We start from the raw sequence: 19052 nt of genomic DNA on the forward strand, positions 1-19052 counted from the left end.
GCCGGGCGGGGCGGTCCTTGTGCCGGCAGCACGCCGCCCTCTCACGGCTCCCGCGCGGCTCGGAGCTCTAAGCGGCCGAGACCAGGGGAGGGGGAGCGGTGCCGCACTCGGGGGGCTGCAGGGGACTGTAGTTAGCTGTTGTTAGCTGTAGTTCGCTGTAGTTCAGCCGGCCCGCCGAACGTTCTGGAAGCGGCACCGCCGCCCGTCGCGTGCCCGAGCGGTTGCGGCAAGTGCGGCGCCATGAGGCTGTTGGTGTTGGCGGTGGTGGCGGCGGCACTGGGCACGGTGGCCGGGCAGGTCCCCGCCTTGCCGCCCATCTCTGATAAGGCTTTCATCGGGGAGTGCGTGCGCTCACACAACGTGTACCGCAGGAATGTGGAGCCCACCGCCAGCAACATGCGGTACATGGTAGGCGGCGGCCTGCGGCTGTGTGAGCGGGGTGGCGCAGTGAGATGGCCGGGGTAGAAGCAGTGCCGTGTGTGCAGATAATATCATGCTTATTTGATGAGAAATATCTTAGAAAGTTGGGTTGGTTATAGACAGGTGAGATAGAAACAGCTGTGCGTGCAGCTTGGTGCTATAGGATGGGCAAACAGAAGAGGTTCACGTTAGCCCCAAGGAATTTCTGGTTGGAAGATGCACATAATCATTAAGGTTGGAAAAGACCTCTGAGATCATCCAGTCCAACCTTCAGCCCAGCACCACCGTGCGGCGGCCCTCAGAGCCACATCTCCACACGTCTCAAGCACCTTCAGAGGGCAGGGGTTGCACCAATTCCCTGGGCATCCTGTGCCCATGACTCCACTCTTTCTGACAATAAATCCTTCCCAATATCCAACCTGAACCTCCCTGGTGCAACTCCTGGCCCCTATTTCTTATTGTATCATTGCTACTTGGGAGAAGAGGCTGACTGCTACCCTGCTACAACCTTTTCTCAGGGAGTTGTAGAGAGCCATGAGGTTTCCCCTGAGCTCCCTGCGGAAGATAAGCAGTCCAGCACCAGATGGCAGTTCAGTTTTCTGTCAAAAGCAAGAGTATGAACTGGACTGCTGGGGCTGGAGATCTCTGGTATCAAGGAAAAGTCTTTGTATCTGGTACTGACACAAATGGCACTGAAAACTTTGGTGAAAATGGTTAAACAAAACTGAAGAACATGCTGAAAAAAAAGAGACCTGATACCTTGGTATTTTGAAGTAGTCTTGAAAATAATCACATGCTCTCATGCTGTGGGAACAGAATGGCTTTGTGTGTATGGGTTAGAATCCAGAATGGTAGATGGAGAGCCATGTAATTTTCAGGCTGAAGTACCTTGTTAAAGCGCTGTGCCTGGGTTTAGTGTTCTGGAGTAGGAAAAGCAGAGAAAAATGATGAAAAAAGGAAATACGAATTTAGACAGATAGCTAGAAAAAAAGCAACAGGCCTTGGTGAGATAACAACATTGGCAGCCATGTAGAGACAGAGAGTAACCAAAATGTCTGCACAATGCTAAGCTTAGGCATTAAAACCTGGGGTCTTTTCTGTAAGGCATAAAACTAGGTAGTTACAGATAGAAGAAGCCTGCTGGAAAGCACTCATGACTGGAACACAAATACAAAATACATTTGTTAAATAATCAGAAGTTATGTTACAGTGGTAGACTGCAGAGAAATAATAAATAGCAGAATAAATTATTTGCCAAACAAACGTATTTTATGAAGCTGTGTTTGTAAAATGCTCTGGTGTATTTAAAGCATTAGTGCAGGATGTGTTTGTGGAGAATCAAAATGCATAAAATATTTATACATCTTAATCTACAGAAGCTGTGTATTTTTTACTCTGAATTAATGTTTATGTGATGGAAATCCTTAACAATTTGTTCAGTAAGAAAAAATCCCCCAGAAATTTCACGCTTAATTAATGACTCATTTATCTGAAGATAAAAGTGTGTTCCAAACATTTTTTTAGTTGCTAGTATGTGCTGTTACAAAGTTAATTTTCAGCAGTGAAAAGGGGAAAATTCTTTCAAGTTTGTCATTCTGTGCTGCCACTGGAAAAGTCAAAATAAAACACGAGTACTTGCCTTAAATAAGGAAAAGCATTTCTTTATGTAGCTCCAATATATAAAGTCTACCTGTTATTAATATATAATAATCTGTATCTGTCCATTTTATTGCCTGCTTTTATCTGACTGTTGGAGACTCCTGTAACTTGACATTGCACAATTATTTCAACTTTATTATTTTGCAGACTTGGGATGCAGCTTTGGCAAGGACTGCCAGGGCATGGGCAAATAAATGCATTTTTGATCATAACATGCATTTAAACGTGAGATATCATGGCCATCCTCATTTTATGAGTGTTGGAGAGAATATATGGATTGGAAGTCATCAAATATTTCATGTTAAATATGCCATTAAAGCGTGGCATGATGAAGTCAGAAACTACAATTACTCATTGCAGAAATGTAGTAAAGTCTGCAGTCATTACACTCAGGTAAGAATCATCTTCAGTAAAATCTTCTGTGTAGTTAGTAGTATAGTGCCTAGCGGACAAATCAGGGTCTGTCACTAATACAGAATTGTGAATGTGGTTTGTAGTGACCATCAGCTTGTTGTCTTTTCTGATCTCAAGCAGTTGCAGCACTGCAAGTTACCTGGTTCACCTTCTTGTTTCATAAAATCATGTGTAATAACAATCCATTATTGCCTACAATGTTAGCCTCACTACTCATTTAATTGTATCAGCACTTTGTGAACTCTGCTTAGTAATCACTCCGAGTTCTCCAGCTGTGTACACACACCATTCTGAATTCTGGAAATGTCAGGTTGGTGTTGGAAATAATCACAGTAATTGCAAAATATCTGGGGGATCTCCTTATTAGGGAAAAAAAAAACCACCAAGAGAAAATGAAAATCCAGCCAAAATCAATTATATCCCATAATATCAATTATATCTAGTAAGAAAAGAGAAAGATGGTCCTTAATCTGGGACTCAGTTAATTAGACTTTTTTTTAATTAAACATTTAAGTCCTCTTCTAAGCAAGGTGATGTCTGCTTAACGTACTGCTTAACCACTTCTTGCAGTTAAAATGGACAGGATGGAACTTTTGGGAAAGTTCAGATGGTTTTGTCAGTCTGAGGCCTGTACTGTTCATGCTGGGGAGATACTGAGAGCAATCTGGTTTGTCTTTGTTTTCCAGAAGTGGGGTATGTGATCATCCAGATATTGTAGGTATATAGTTGAAAGTTCTTAACTAAATTCAGGACATATGCAGAGTATATAGAAGGAATCTCCCAAGAAAAAGCAGTGGATACTCAGATTGTAAGCGATAGTAAGCCATCATTGTTCAAGTATGGCAGCTAGCAGTGGTCAGTCTGAAATTGTACAGTGCTAAAGCTTTCATGTTAAGTTTGTTGTAGTTACCAGCCAGGCCATTTTTAGTGCACTAAGAAGCCTTTTTCTGCAGTCCTACTTAAAGAAGCTGTCAGGTAGCTGCCACTGATTTCTCTTCTGTTCCTTGGAACCTGCCCAGCGACCATAAAGCCAGTGATGTTTACTAAAGTTGTCCTGTAGAAGATTCTGGAAACTTGCAGGATAGCTCTCTTACTCCTGAGGTGTATTTGGATGTGCATCTTAGAATGCTTTCTTACCAGCAGTTCTTTTATGAATAAACATTAAGAGTAGATCAGTTACTGCAAAATGGAACTCATATGTAGAGTCTCTTAAAATAACCTGCTATTTGCTGGATATTAGACAAGGTTACCGTGTGTGTCATTTTAATTTATTTTTGGACATTTTTTAGATCGTTTGGGATGACACATATAAACTAGGCTGTGCTGTTGCTTTCTGTAAAGAAGTTGGAGGAATAAGAAACGCAGCAAATTTTGTTTGCAACTATGCACCACCGTAAGTTGTTCTTCTAACTGTGAAGAAAGAGAAATCAATTGTAATAATAGTTCACTAAAAGTAAACTGAGATCTTCGTTTGTTGGTAGCCTTGCAAAAGCTAAACCTAGAGAGAATAGAGGTTGTCTAATTCATTTACTAACCATAACCATTACAACATGTACTTGTTTTTTTTAAATCTACCAACTTTACTGATAAGGTCATTCTGTGGCAATCTTAAGCAAATCCCACTCTGGTTTATGATCCTCTTCATTTCTTTCTTTTTCATATGAGCCAGAACAAATGGGAAACTTGGCAGCTTTTTTTCTTCTAGCAAACTTGGGCCATTGTCACGGAGTTCAGTCAGTTTGAATGAAATATTTCCTTTAAGTTCTGCCTTTATCTCTTCTTAGCTGTACTTCTAATTGCATTATTATTTTGAAACTTACTGGGATATGGAGTTTTGCGGTTGTTTTCTTTTTAAAATCTGATGTAAAAAAATTTCCAATTGCTGATTCAGAATAATGACTAATTGACATCAACAGTGGTGTGTAAAGATTGATTAATTTGATCTTTTCTAATCTGTAACAATTTATCATGCTGATATCTTGTGCCATCTTACAGATTCTTGACAACTGATAGCTCAGCTGCATAGTGGTCCAGGTTGGAAGGATCTTCCATTTCCAAGCACTGTGCCACGGGCAGGGCTGCCCAGTGCCCCATGCAACCTGGTGTTGAATGCCTCCAGGGATGGGGCATCTACAGCTCTCTGCGTAGTTGTGCCAGCACCTCACCACCCTCTGTGTGAAGAATTTGCCTTTTATCTAATCTAAGCCTGCTTTTTTTTAAGTTTAAAACTACTACTTCTTGTCCTGTCACTTCAATCCAACAAAGAGATGAGGTCTAACTGTATGATACTAAGAACCCCAATCTCTAATTCACCACAGGAAATAAGTGGAGCTAGAACAGTAAGACCATTTTCTCAGAGCATCCTGAGGACTCAATTAGCCTGACAGATAGCAGTTTCTTCTCAGAATTGAGGATGCACCAATTAAAAGATCACCTTGCTAAAATTACCTTATTCAGCATAGCAGTTGTGCAGTGTAGCCATTTTATAGATGCTTTTCAAAGGAAATGAGACAGCATGCTGTGGTACCATCCTTGTCTGAGATTCCCATTACCTCCCGTCAGCATTCTCATGCCCAAAGTTGGCTGCCCCATCTTGCTACGAGTGTGAGATGGTTTCACCCCAATGGCCAACTGAACTCTACCATGCTTCTCTTTCACTCCCCCTTGAGAAGGGGACTTTTTTTCCTCTTCAAAAGTTAATCTGTGCCTTTTTTTCCCCATTCATTATTTCTTCTCAATGGGGTACCACTCCACAACTTAGACGTTATTCAATGTTTAGATTTATTTCTTTGTAATGAGAAGGCAAGGCATCTCAGGAAACAGACAGTGCCTTCCATCTCTCTGGATATGTAGCTCAGAGTCTGTTTTCTCAAAGAGGATTTTACAGAGGATTTTAAACTCTGTAGTAACAGTACAATTATTGTTTGCAGTTGAAGCCTTTGATAACAAGAAAGACCTCCTGAACTGCAGCTCAGGCAATCTCTGTGGTTTGTATTGCATTCCTGCAATTGAACCATGCACAATCACCTGCTGGCCCTCCTTTCACACTGTTATCTGATATTATGCTTTGGCCAGAGCTTCTAGAAGCTTTGCTTTGTCCTTCTATCTTTCCATTCTGGAGTCTGAGACCCTTTTCAGGTAAGCCTTGTGTTTGAAATCATAGAATCATAGAATCACTAAGGTTGGAAAAGACCTAAAAGATCACCCAGTCCAACCATTCACCTATTCTCAATAGCTCCTACTAAACCATGTCCCTCAGCACAACATCCAGTCTTTGTGCTGAGGGACACACTCATCACTCATGCTGTGAGTGTATATTTCTCTGTGCACCTTCTTCTGCAATGTTTTACCAGCTCATACATCTTTATGTCTGGTGGGTAACTCCTGCTTATAAATACAGATAGTGAAGAGTGTGTGTAGAAACTTGTAATCCTAAAAAAATTATCATAGGTCTTGATGCAAGTGATCTTCTTTGAAGAAAATTATTCAAAGTGTCTGCTATTGAGGTGAAAAGTAGCCCACAGTCCTTGAGGGGAGCTAAATCTGTCTGTTTGTTCCCAGGGTTAGGCTGTGAGCATAGCATTGCTGCTTCTTTTTGAGCAGACCATACAGCATAGCCAGGATACTGTGCAGCTGATTACCTGGTGGCCAGAATGATGCTGTCTGTGCTGTCAGATCTACCAGTTACATGTATGAGTGGATTTTAGAAGTGTGCCACTAGTGAGTCCTGCAGGCTGACCCTTATACTTAACAGTCAGGCTCCACTTAGATGAGGTACTTAAGCATGTAATAATCCACCTGTATTCATTAAGACTGCATTCTTACTGTTAGACATTTTCAGGTATTTTGCTGAACAAAGGTTATGTTTTTCAACAGTGAGTAGCCCACAGAATATCCTGTTACATACGTTGTTTTTATTTTTCTACTAAATGATTTGTTATAAGCTATTCAGGAGTGTGTCAGCTTTAAAATTTTCCACTCTAAAACTCTTCTCAATTTATCTCAGTTAAAACAAAATTCTACCTAGAACATTCTCATTTATCCACCAGTGTAAAATTTGAATAAAAAGCCATAGTACCTTCCTGTTAAAAAAAAAAAAAGAAAAAAAATAGAAAAAATAAATAACTTCTTAGAAGTCTTTTCTTTCTCATGGAGAGAACAAAGAAAATGAAAAGAGAGATTTCAAAATGACTCCAAGGTTTTTAATAGTGAGCAACTCATTGTATTTCGGTGTATTTACTTCAACCAATGACTTCTTTAAAATTATGCATGACCTACCTGTCTCATAGAAACTTCTTCCCTTATAGTGGTAATTTTCGAAGAAGACCATATAAAGAAGGAGCACCATGCAGTAAATGTGCCAGGAAGGACTTCTGTGATAGGAAACTGTGTAGTAAGTGAAAGACAATGCAAAATGTAATACATAAAAGGAAAAAATACGACCAAGTGCTTGATAAAAACTGCTGCAAAATGTGGTTTACTCCTTTTTGATGCTCTCTCAGGTCCAGTTTGCAGTTGTATTATTTAGTATTGTGTATTATTGTATTATGCAATTATAAACTATCTGTAAGGCTATTTATATTCTGGAAACAAAGGTGTTGTTCATGTTGCTGAATCAGTGTCCTAGGGATACTTATGAAGTCTCAATTTGATTTGCTAATTCGTGATTGCAGTTTTAAATGTATTATGGTTTTATGGTTGTACTCTGTAAAGCTTCAGAGTATTTGGTATGACATCATTAGCTAGATAAAGAAATCAGCATCTCTCTGTGCACTTCTAAAGGTTCTTACTTCGGTGTCTCTCTTCAGAAGGTCCCAAACATACAGTTTCTACCTACTGGAAAGCCAAAAGCTGGAAGATTCATGTGGCTAAAGTTAGGGCATAAGTTTTTAAGTTTCATTCAATAACTGGAAGTTACACTCGTGGTTTAACAATTAGTTGCCTTAATATATGTTATATAGCTTTAATGTTATGGGTCGTAATTTCTAAGTAGGAGACACCTCTGAAAAACAGATAGGACTACCAGGTTATACTCACCCCAGTATTTAGGCCCAATTTAGGAAACAGTCTGTCTCCCATTCTCAGCCGTAAGGCTGTACTTGATAGCATGTACTAACTTCATGTGTATGTTGTGAATATCAAGCAGTATTTATTATTTTGAGAAGCACAAAGAAGAGAGGGTTCAAACTGAAAATGGTCATATAAGGCTTCAATTCCTTTTCACGTGGGTCTTTGTTCTCATCAGTGTAACTGTTAGAAGCAAGAATATCTTTATGGAGGCATTATAAAGTATTGCAGTTTAATTTTTACCAAAGCAATTTCATTTTTTTTGTAAGGTTTCTCAATTCACGTTCTCAGATTTGTTAGATTTTCTTGTTTCATTGGTAAGTTTCAGCTTACTAGGAAAGATTTGAAGAAAGAGAAATTCTGGCTGCCTGATAGAACTGTTTCTTTTTTTTCCTTTCTGCAGGAAATGAAGGACGTGATAAAATTGTTTGTAAGTGTTATAATTTTGCACTGTTGTTCATATTCCTTAGTTACTGCAGATGAAAAAAATGTACACCTAAACTTTTAATGATATGTTTCTTTTTAGATTATTCGCGATGGTATCCGCCTTGGGAGTTCAGAATTATATGTGATGAAGCCTGTATTGCTGTTATAATTTCGAGAACATTGCTGATGTTTGTTGGTTTTCTAGCTATTTATTTGTTCAGAAAGCACTTTATAAACATGTTTGTGTTCACATAACTTGATTTGAAATGCATCCAATATTCTGAACATAATCTCTAATGTTTTAAGCAAAAATCTATATTAATATGATTTTAAAGTCAGCTTTCTTTTACTGTAGTTTTGTTACTATTTTATGCTCCTTACAGCAAACTTAACATGCTATAAAAGTTAAAAAATTATTTGTAGGTAAGACCCATGTTGAGAAATTAGTAAACTAAGGATGGCATTTGATGTTCAGAAGCATTGTTTTTAATTGCCAAATTTATTGAACTCTGTTTATTTACCAGATTTACACACTGTATTCTTGGAATTCAAGGAGAAAAATGCCTATCAGTTTAAAAATTTGTTACAGTTCATGCTAAGCCAGTATTTGATGTGACAAATGCTTAGTTTTAGTGCCAAGAGGAAGCTAGCATCAGATCACATACAAAGTCCTTTTTGCTAGAGCGACAGAATGTTCTGAGTAAAATCTGTGAAGACGTTTCTTTAGAAAGGCAGTTCTTCAGAAGTACTGATTCTTCAGAAGTACATGAAGCAGGACAACTTTCTATTTACTCAGTTGTGCATTTATTGCTCCTTATTCAAAATAAGATTGTTCAGATTATTACTTTGTTCCCAACTTCCTCTAAACCTTGTGTTTCATTTCTGAACTTTTGCTGTTCTGTTCTTTACACTGCACTGTTACTGATAGAATATTTACTGTCCTGTAAGTGTTCTGCAGTTCTACTAATAAATGTTTTTTAAACCTACTGAAGCCTTTGTATTCAACACTGATTTCACTCTTCTATATCCAACAGATCAAATCTTTAATTATTTCACTTTCTTTAAAAAACAAGTGTTATTTATACAATAGTCTGAAGCTTCTTTTGTTCCCAGTATAATAAAAGTAGATTTTCCTAATTGTGTCACTGTCTTGTCTAGTAAATACTAATATAGCTGCTTTAAAGTTCATTATTATTAGGTAATATTTCACCTTTATTGTAAAACAGACTGAAGAAATCCAGACTGAAAAACTGCTATTTTCTGAACTTAATCTGAGCTTAAGGAAGCTTCCTTGAGTTCATCTTCAGGAAATAATTTGTCTTATGCTTCCTTTTTCTGTGTGTTTGCTGCACAATCTGGGTCTAAAACACTGCAGATTATTATATAAGTTAGTATTTGTAATTCCACTGATTTTATATATTAAAAGTATTTCTTATAACACAGTCTTGAAGAAAAGAAGCCAGACTTTTCTTGAAAATTAATTTATGATTAGATACAACAGCTATTTCTTCTGTAAGTTTTGTCAGATTACTAAAATATGGAACAGACTTTGCGTATTCAGAATCAATGGATTACATTCTCAACGCTGGGAATCTAATTGTATATACTTACCACCATAAGCAGGCAGCTCTTACACACAAAATTGTTCAGTGTGGACATTCCTGAGGAGCAGTTCTTCCCATTGCTTTACTGAAAGATAAAATCCTTCTTTAGATGGCTTCTTGTGATGGAGAAACTCAATTCCAAACCGTAAGGAAAGTTTCCTTAGTACTTGCAATAGGCAATTAGAAAGGAATGGCCTAGTTTTGTACTATGCTTTGCTCAGTATTGGGAGGCACAGGAAGGATATTTCTACAAAATGCTAAAATGTCAGATTGTTTACTTCACTGTTACCATCCTCAGTGCTATCTGATGTTCCCAAACATCATATTGTTTGCCCCATTCCCTAATTTGGTGTCTTTGGGAGAACAGATGGGCAGCCTCTTGTACTTTGGTCCTTGCAGCATCCCAGTGCATTGATCAGAGAAGTCAGCAAGCAGTGTGTTACAGTTCTGCTCTGTTGGGCTGCCAGGCATAGCTGGAGTAAGCAGTGCTGTACAAATTCCCCTAACCAAAAAAGCAGTAAAACTGTCAGAACTACCTGCAGTCCAGCCATGTAATGATGACATCCCGTAATAATATTATCTGTTTATAGCCTCATTATTACCCCCCAAATTAACAAATATACCTTTTCTCTTTAATAAATAATTACAAAAGAATTTCTTACAAAAGAATTCATGTGGAAATCATCCATACCAACATGATCCTTCCAATTGGTCTCTACCCTGAGGTGAAACTGTGTAATACAAGTAGCAGCAGATGTCAGAATGCTTGCTTATTCACACCCCTGGGAGGGCAGGTGATCTTACATCTGCATATCCTATGGGCAGACCAAGAAAGCCTAGCAAATCCACCCTCTTGTTAAGCTGAATCAAGCAAGTCAAAGACAAATAGTCTCTCTGTCCCCAGCACAAGTAACAACATTCACTGGGAAAGCTGGTAACTTGAGGAGAAAGCTAAATGCAATTTTACATCTTGGACTTCTGTTAGTATGTAGTCCACCAGTCCTTATTTATCTAACCATGTGATACATTAGGGGGAAGAAAAAAAAAGAAATGGAAACCTGTTTCCAGCCATTTTAAAATGAAAGCAGGAGGTACAGAGTGAGAAAGAGGAATCTAAGGATGGAATTACGGAATTCTCTTCTGAACAATTGGGCTGTACAGTTTCCTGCCCATCCGTCACTCCATGTGCTAAACCTCACTCGAGATTTATGCAAGGACAGGGAACGTTTGTATTATCCAGACAAATACTACATGGACATCCAAATCACAAGGCTTTACTTTCATCTGGCATACGAAAGAGGACTATTAATGCTGGTGATTAATTGGCTTTCTGTGAAAACATTACATGTGGACAGACTGCACTTCTGTTTTAAGGATAGACTCACTAGATGGAGCCAGAGTCATCTCTGCAGGAAAGCATCTTAGAACCCTGAATGTGCTGGATAAGCCAAGACTTCCTGCTTTATAAAGCACCTATTTTCAGTCTCCACACACATTTCAGCTACACAGATATAAAACTGCTAGATCACTGGATTGCTAAATCCGGTGCAATTGCTGAATCGATGGTGCAATTTTGGTATGCTACTTGCGTTCTATTTTTACAGTTTGTGTGTGTGTAATATAGCCAACAAAGACAACTGTAGGACCTGTTTCTTTCTCTCCCAGGTGATCCAAAGCCCCAGAAGGTGTCCACCACACCATTGTCTTCTGCAGCAGGCCCTACCTTCATGAAATCAGTCAGCAAATCACGGCTGGGCCAAGACATGGGTGGGGAGAATTAGTAATGCTTGACATCCATACATGTGCACACAGAGAAATAGTTCCATGCCTCCTATTAATAGCATAGATAGATATAAATGTGATGGAGTTGGAGGACCACCGTTTTGAAATAAAAGATGAACCAGCTTGTGGAAGGATTGACGAGACAATGCAAATCCCACCAGCACACATCCTACTGCCCCAGGAAGGGATCAGGCTTGGAATTTTACACCAGGAGCGCTAATCCCACAGTGCTCTCTTTCCGGGAGCACAGAAGGCTCTTCCAATAATGTCAGCCTATCAGATAAGCACAGGTGGCTACTGACAGAGAATCAACATGCATTCATGGCTTGGATTTCTAAGGCATGCCTTTGTGCACACCAAACCAAAAGGTCAGGAATTCTGTTCCTGCTGCTTAGGAACTTTTTTCCTTCTAGTGAGGTCAAAATTTAATGTACACAGTTTCGCTAGTTCTGTTTGTTCTTAGAGTAATTCTGAGAGGGAAGAAAGGTCCTGCAAAATAATGATGTAAGAAAATCAGATGAACAGCAGATCTGTGTTTTGTCATAGCTAGAATTTTTATGGTTCACAGGAGTTTTAGCAAACTCATTATGCAGCACCTCTGTGGTTAGCACCAACAGCCACTGAATAGCTTGGCAGTCAACCAGAATGAAACACACTCAAAGAAAAGACAGAGTCATATCTTTAATGTTGCCCCTCGACGCTTTGCATGGCAGATGCCTGTTTCATGGGCAGCCAGCAGATGCGATGTCAGTTAGATCTTCATCTTAGGAAGCAGTTTCACTTCCTGTTGCTTTGGCAGACACTTTCAAGCATTTCAACACCCGAAGGACTACAGAGGAAGAACTTAGCAGTACTGACTCCACCTGAGCAATTCTTCTTTTAAAAACTTCAAAAAAAATACCAAAAGCATTGAAGAATTATGAAAATCACCTTTTTCTTTGCTGTGCTGTTCTTGCTTGATCTCTTTGTGTGCTGTCATACATATGACCAATATCCCTTGCCTGACATAGAAGATGCGAAGTTCATTGAAGACTGTGTGAGAGCTCACAATGACTTCCGATCCAAAGTGAATCCACCAGCCAGCAATATGCTTCGTATGGTAAGGAGACTTTTGTGATCTATTTGAAAATTAATTAAGATGGTGCTGCTGATTTAGACCATCCTCGTTTGCATTTCCTCTGTGCTTTTCTTTCCCTTTTTGTCAGTGATTTCTGCACTATGTATGATCATTCTTGGTAGGAAATAGAAAGCAGTTCATTTTCACAGTACTGTTCTATCTTAATAATTGGAAGGGGATTTCTTGTATAGGAACAGATTGTTGCTCTAATTGTCAGCCACAGCTAAGGACTGTATTTAAATAAAATATATATAATGTTCAGTTCTCAGCATTTCATTTACCTTTTTCAGAGAGAGACAGTAATCTTCCTTATATTAGCCCAGTTTTCTTACAAGAAATCTGTTTGGTATTAAAAATCTCCTGGAAGGCAACCTGTACCACAGGGTTTATTGGAAATCTAGTCTCTTGCCTTGTTTCCTCCAATCTAGATATGCACTGAAGAGATTTGCTTGGACATTCAAATAGATGCCTCATTTTGATTTGCTGCAACAGGGCTTGGAGAGCAGGGGTGCTAGTATCTGGACTAGAAAGCAGATCTCCCCATAAATGTAATGGATGTCAGAACAGGCTGTGTATCAGTCTTAGCTTGCTCAATGGAGTGTGTAAGGAGAAGACAGATAGGTGGGGGAGATAACCCCAGTCAGCTCATGTCATTGCTTTGAGCCTTCCGGCAGTGCTGCTTAGCTGAAAAGGAAGCTAACTGCATAATCACATAAATGCTATGAGTCATTTTATGTAAAGAAGATCACAGCAAAGAAGTAACATTCATACCACTCATGATTTTAATTTCTTGGAACTTTGTTAAATCTATCTATATTTTATTGATAATGGAAAAGCACCAGAGGCAACTTAGCTGCTCAGAGCACAGATCCAGCAATACTGGAATAAGAGGACAAATATAAAGAAACCTGTTCCATTGTGTTTGAAAGCTCACAATGGACTTTTCTTGCATGACTTTGGACTTTTCTTGCATGACTTTCTCCAGTCTGCAAGTTTTTATCATCCCTAACAACTCACAGCAAAGAGCTGCACAGTCTACCTACAAGCTCTGTGATGATATCTCCCAGCATTTTATTTGCTTTTGATAACTACTAGCTTCCTCTGATAGGCCCTGGTGCCTGTATTGGAAAGAGCATGTGATCATTGCTTGTTTACATACTTAACACAGGATAAAAGCTGCTGTATAGGATGTTGCTTTATGAAAGCCTTCCATTCTGAGGATGATCGTGCTCCCCTATGTTCTCTGCATCCCTTCCAGTTCCGATGTCTCCTTCTTAAAGTGAGGTACTGTGCACAGTTTTTAACAGGACTTGTAGTGTACTTATATTTTTTTTTCATTCTCCATTCCTTCTCAAGGAATTTCTAAAACTTTGTCATTTATAGTATGTATGGGAACTGCTGAGTCACAGCCTGAACCTCTGATTGATCACCTGAGGTGAGCCATGAGTCAGCCAGAGGAGCACAGCTGAAGGCAATTCACCTGTGCTGCCGGAAGGGGTGGAGCCTGGCTGCACCCCTCCTGGACCTATTGAAGAGCTGGCTACCAGTGGGGAAGGATCTCTTCTGGAGATCCCTCCTTCTGGTGTTCTGTGGTGAGCCCAGCATGAGGGTAAGCCTTCCATTTATTCTCTCTTGTTATCGTAGTCTGCTTCACCTAACTCTCTTGTTTATTTTGTGATTGTAACATCTTGATATCCATTGATTATACAATAGTACTATTCAGCATTGATTTATGCATGGTAATGGTCAGCTCCAAACCTGTCATTATGAACACAAAGCTAAATTTTTTTTTTTTTTTTTTTTCACTCACATCCTTTCACTTACTTATTTTAACTTACTTATTTTTCCATACCTGCTTTCACTTGCCATTTTATTGCCTGGTGGCATAAATCTTTCTGCAGTCTCCACACAGACATGGCAGCTTAAACACTGCAGTCCAGCTCTAAGCATCGTAACAAGTCAGATATTACAGAACAGTGAGTGGTGCTACATGTCCACTAATATCTGAGGGAGAAGGAAGAACAAAATTTCTGGCTTTAAGAATAGAAGTGACAAGACAAATGCAAGGAAATGCAAATGAATGCAAGGAAAAAAAATAGCAGTTTTCTCTTTTAGAATACCTGAATCCACCTAACTCACTGCAGTTCAGGTTACATTTGTATTTTCCTTCTTTTCTACAGTCCTGGGACCCTGCTTTAGCTAAATCTGCCAAGGCATGGGCAAAGAGGTGCATGTTTGAGCACAATATCTACCTTAAAATACCACAGAAGATGCACCCCACCTTTACATCTATTGGAGAAAACATCTGGACTGGCACCGCCACCATCTTTTCTGTGCACGTAGCTCTGACTGACTGGTTTAATGAAGTCAGCAGCTACGATTTCAACACCCGTCACTGTGCTGACAAGTGTGGTCACTACACCCAGGTGAGTCTTACGTGCCCAGTGATTTATTATGTTTAAAAAAAAAAATGCAGACATGGACCAGACTGCTTTGGAACACAAGTTATGGCAGGGTTTTTACTCCGTATACTAGTGCTTGATGAGATTGGAAGTAAATTCTGATTTGCAGGGCTGTCTGAGCTCTGTTTCATTAATGGTTGAAAGAGATTATCTCCCTGACTTCTGAGGCCTCTGAGAGAGGCAGGCAATAGGTGCCAGACCACCTATCAGTCATTGGTCCCAGGCACACTTTGGGTTGTCAGCGTTGCCTGTTTTCAACTTTCAGAAGATCCTTCCACTCAGTCACCAATTCCTTCATCAGTACTGTGAATTCTGGTTCTGGTTGCTTTTACAGACCTTCATCAGGTGCATCGCATGTTTCACTTTTCCCTTCAGGTTGTTTGGGCAACGAGTTACAAAGTTGGCTGTGCAGTTCACTTCTGCCATAGAATTCACAATCTTCACAGATTCAACAATGTGGCGCATTTTGTTTGTGACTATGGGCCAGCGTAAGTCAATTATGGCATTTGGGGTTTCATGCTTTTGTTTTTAAATGTGCTTTAACTAACAACATCAGATTTTACCAATGGCAGGAGCGTTATAACAAATTTCAGAAGCTATGTCCACCAGTCAACGGTTCCCCTGACCATCTAAAGCATTAGGTGCTGGGCAGTCTGAGCTGCAGAAAATCACTCTCTATAAAAGCAGACGAGCAGATCCTGGCAGAGGGCACATGCTGTCAGCAAGGGCTGTGGAATAAAATCCATTTTCTGGACAAAATGAGATTGAGAGAAGACCTCATTGCTCTCTACAGCCACCTGAAAGGAGGTTGCAGTGAGTGGGATGTCAGTCTCTTTTCTCAGGCGACAATTGATAGGATGTGAAGAAATAGCTTCAAGTTGTGTCAGGGGAGGTTTAGATTAAATATTAGGAAGAATTTATTTGTAGAAAGGTGGTCAGGCATTGCTGACCAGGGAGGTGGTGGTGTCCTCGTACCTGGAGGTATTTAAAAGATATGTGGACATGGCAATAAAGGGCAAGGGTCAGTGCTGAACCTGGTAGTGTTAGTTGATGGTTGAACTTTGTTGTCTTAAGTGCCTTTTCCAACCTAAATTATTCTCTGATTCTAGTGCAAAAGGATGACAGTGCTCAAGTTCATCTCATGCTTTGTGATTTCTAGACATATATTTTATGGATTTTTAAAAAATACAGGTGGGTAATGAGGGACTAAAAGCAGATTCCCATACACGGGCTGAATACTACAGCATTGCGTAAGAAACCTCCGCATGTCAGTGAGAGTATGAGTCTCACCTAAGTGGAATTTCAGATAGTGATAATGATCCTTTTTTGGGTAAGGGTTGTTTTGCCCAGTAATAGCTTCCCAATAAATATTATTCTAGCATGTGTGTTTAAAGTGCTCTTCCAAAGACTGAGCTAACAAAATACTGTTCTCCTTTTCAGGGGGAATTACCCAACAAAACCTTATAAAGCAGGACAACCGTGTAGTGGATGCAGTAACGACCAGTGTGTGGGCAATCTCTGTGGTAAGATCAAAGTGATTCACTAAGGAGATTGCGTAGAAATAGTGGTGTCGTAAGTATCAGTAAAAATACAGTAGTGGGTCAGTTTGCACTAAGTACATAGTGGGTCTGTAGCCCACCACAGGTCTAAAATCAGGTTAGGATAGTGTATGAAGTTATCAATTGGAACATTTTGTAATTTAGGGTTCCTGGAGGTACAAAGCAGAGTTTCCAATCAGAAGATGTATCGATTAGATTACTTTTTACCTTTTATCTGTAGGGAAGTCAAAACTAAAATATACCCAACAAATATTCCCATCTGACTTTTTTCCCCCAGGATAAATAGTATACTCAATTTTTCCATTCATTTATATGTCCTAACACATTTTCCAGAAAACTATACTTCTGAACCAATAATGAGACTATACTGAAAAATACTTTGTTTTAACTGTTAGAATTTTCTGAAATAGAGCAATGAGAGCTTGTTTTTCCACAGCGGTTTGCAGCCATGGATCTTAATTGTCTCACCCAGTCCCAAATTAGTCAGAAACAGTGTTTTAAATGATCAGAGAGTAACAGGCATGCAAGAGTGTCTTAAATATTACTCTTGTGCAGTGTTTCACAGGAGATGTTCTCTACTAGCCAGACTCTAGATAGCTTCAGCTGTAAAAATAATTGAGCATTTGCTATTCATTTTCCTTCTGTGATGTCCTGGCTGACTCATTTTGAAGTCACAGGCTGACAGGCCACAGAAAGGCTATCAGCATCACAAAGACTAGGGGGACGGAGAGGAAAAAGAGAGCTTCTGTTAGTTCAGTGCTAGATCCTACAACCAGTTTTGCTATATTCTCCTACAGGACAAAGACTGTTGCATTGATGTCTTTTTTTCTGATCTCTCCACAGTAAACGCAGAACGTGAGAAACTTATAAGTATGTATTTGATTGTTTTTCACTGTTTTGAGTGTGGCTAAGCTGATCAGGCTTTAACAATCATTTCTTTATTCTTTTTTAGGTTATACCAACTGGTATCCGGACTGGGACGCTCTGCCGCAGCCACCGCAGCCCCGTCCCCCCCAGCCTCCAGCCCGTCGGCCTCCGGCCCGCACTCCCACAGCTGGGCAGCTGCATTCTTCCTGTGACCACTACTGTGTTAGTGTCTTGATTTTAAGGCCACTATTTTTGGTACTGAGTGCTGTAGGTGTTCGTTTAGCGCAGCGGTGGTTTCCACACATGTTTATATATGTGTAATGATTGTTAAGATGCTGATAGTGATTCTACCGTTCCATTAGAGAACTGCATGTTTGATTAAAAAGCAGTCATCTCTGCTATACTTCGTGGTGTTTATCCAATGCAAAATGCTTCTGCATTCAGGGCAAGATTTAAATGGCTGTGCATGGAGTTGCTGTCTCGCTCCAATTTATAGGAGGGAGATGAGGTTCTTTAATATCTGTATACCCGGTGTGAGATTAAGAAACAATGGTTCATATGTTGTTGCATCCAGTTTATTACTAAGACCTAATCAGGGAGACGGGGAAAGGAAGGAGGGCGATAGAAAAGATGGAAAAGAAGCAGGAGTTGCGTAAAGCGGGGATAGTCACCAGCAGGATCCAGCAGCGGTCCCGTTGCACGGTGTTTGAAGGTCCCGGGCAGAACACAGCAGAAGACGGGGAGCAGCAGCACGGCCGGCATGGGGCAGCAGGCAGGTAGACGAGGAAGTCGAGGAGCCAATTCTTGAAGCAGCGACAGCGGTCAGGCAGCAGGTTCAGGAGAATTCGACAGTATGCAGGAATCACCTCAATCTTCCAGAATCCCTCTGTTCTTCTTCAGGAGGAATCTGCTGCCAGAAATCCTCCGTTCTTCATGAGGAATCTGTTGTCAGAAACCTCCCGTACTTCATGAGGAATCTGTTGTCAGAAACCTTGCGTTCGTCATGAGGAATCTGTTGTCAGAAACCTATCCTCATGGTTTTCAGTTCCTCTTTTATCCTCCTTGTTCTCCTGCCTACGTGACAAGGATGGGCCTCAAGCAAGAGTCATTGAGTACCTCCTGAGATGGCCATCATCCGGAGATAAGCCCACACAAAGGAGCACTTCACAGCTATTTAGCTGCAGTTCATCTCGCTCTCGTTGCCCCTGGCCTTGTCCATCTGCGTTCCCCCAAAGGATCTCACAACCTTTGCCCAGGACTTGCCTGAACTTGTTCATCTGTGTCCTTCAAACAAAGGATTTCACAATCCTTGCTCGGGACTTGAACAAGTCCATCTGTGTCCCCAGCAAGCTTTGAGACACAGAAGTTAACAGTATAGTCTCTTACAGTTGCTCTAATTTATTAGCGTAGCTTCTACATCTGTAAGAGCCTCTTAACTCAGCTTCAGGGGAAGTTTGCTGGAAGGACCATGTGGGCAGTGTACTGCTGCATATGCTAATAAGCCTTCTGGAAACCTGGAGCATCACAAAGATCTGAATCATAGAATCAAAGAGTATCCCAAGTTGGAAGGGACCTCAATGATTATTGAATCCAACTTCCAGCTCTATGCAGGACTACCAAAAAATCAGGGGACCTGAAGTGAAAAAGGCCAGCAAAAAAGCTCTTTTTAAGGCTT

General features: G+C 40.2%; 2 protein-coding genes across 3 annotated transcripts; both read left to right on the top strand.

The window, feature by feature from the left end:
* Positions 1-2: 2 nt before the first annotated feature.
* Positions 3-9093, top strand: LOC125684850 (GLIPR1-like protein 2). Its single transcript, XM_048927369.1, has 6 exons — positions 3-408; positions 2227-2472; positions 3783-3886; positions 6801-6886; positions 7964-7990; positions 8087-9093. The coding sequence occupies exons 1-6, from the start codon at positions 241-243 to the stop codon at positions 8239-8241; spliced, it is 786 nt and encodes a 261-aa protein (XP_048783326.1). The 5' UTR covers positions 3-240; the 3' UTR covers positions 8242-9093.
* A 3198-nt stretch (positions 9094-12291) lies between these two features.
* Positions 12292-17969, top strand: LOC125700095 (glioma pathogenesis-related protein 1-like). Of its 2 annotated transcripts, none has more exons than XM_048960376.1 (6): positions 12292-12471; positions 14670-14915; positions 15327-15439; positions 16392-16474; positions 17354-17380; positions 17463-17969. In XM_048960376.1, the coding sequence occupies exons 1-6, from the start codon at positions 12292-12294 to the stop codon at positions 17696-17698; spliced, it is 885 nt and encodes a 294-aa protein (XP_048816333.1). In that variant the 3' UTR covers positions 17699-17969. The 2 variants fall into 2 exon arrangements, with proteins under 2 accessions (XP_048816333.1, XP_048816343.1); XM_048960386.1 differs by lacking the exon at positions 12292-12471 and adding an exon at positions 14049-14098.
* The last annotated feature ends 1083 nt before the right edge of the window (positions 17970-19052 follow it).

The sequence above is a fragment of the Lagopus muta genome, chromosome 1, assembly GCF_023343835.1.
Source record: "Lagopus muta isolate bLagMut1 chromosome 1, bLagMut1 primary, whole genome shotgun sequence".
Lineage (NCBI taxonomy): Eukaryota > Metazoa > Chordata > Aves > Galliformes > Phasianidae > Lagopus > Lagopus muta.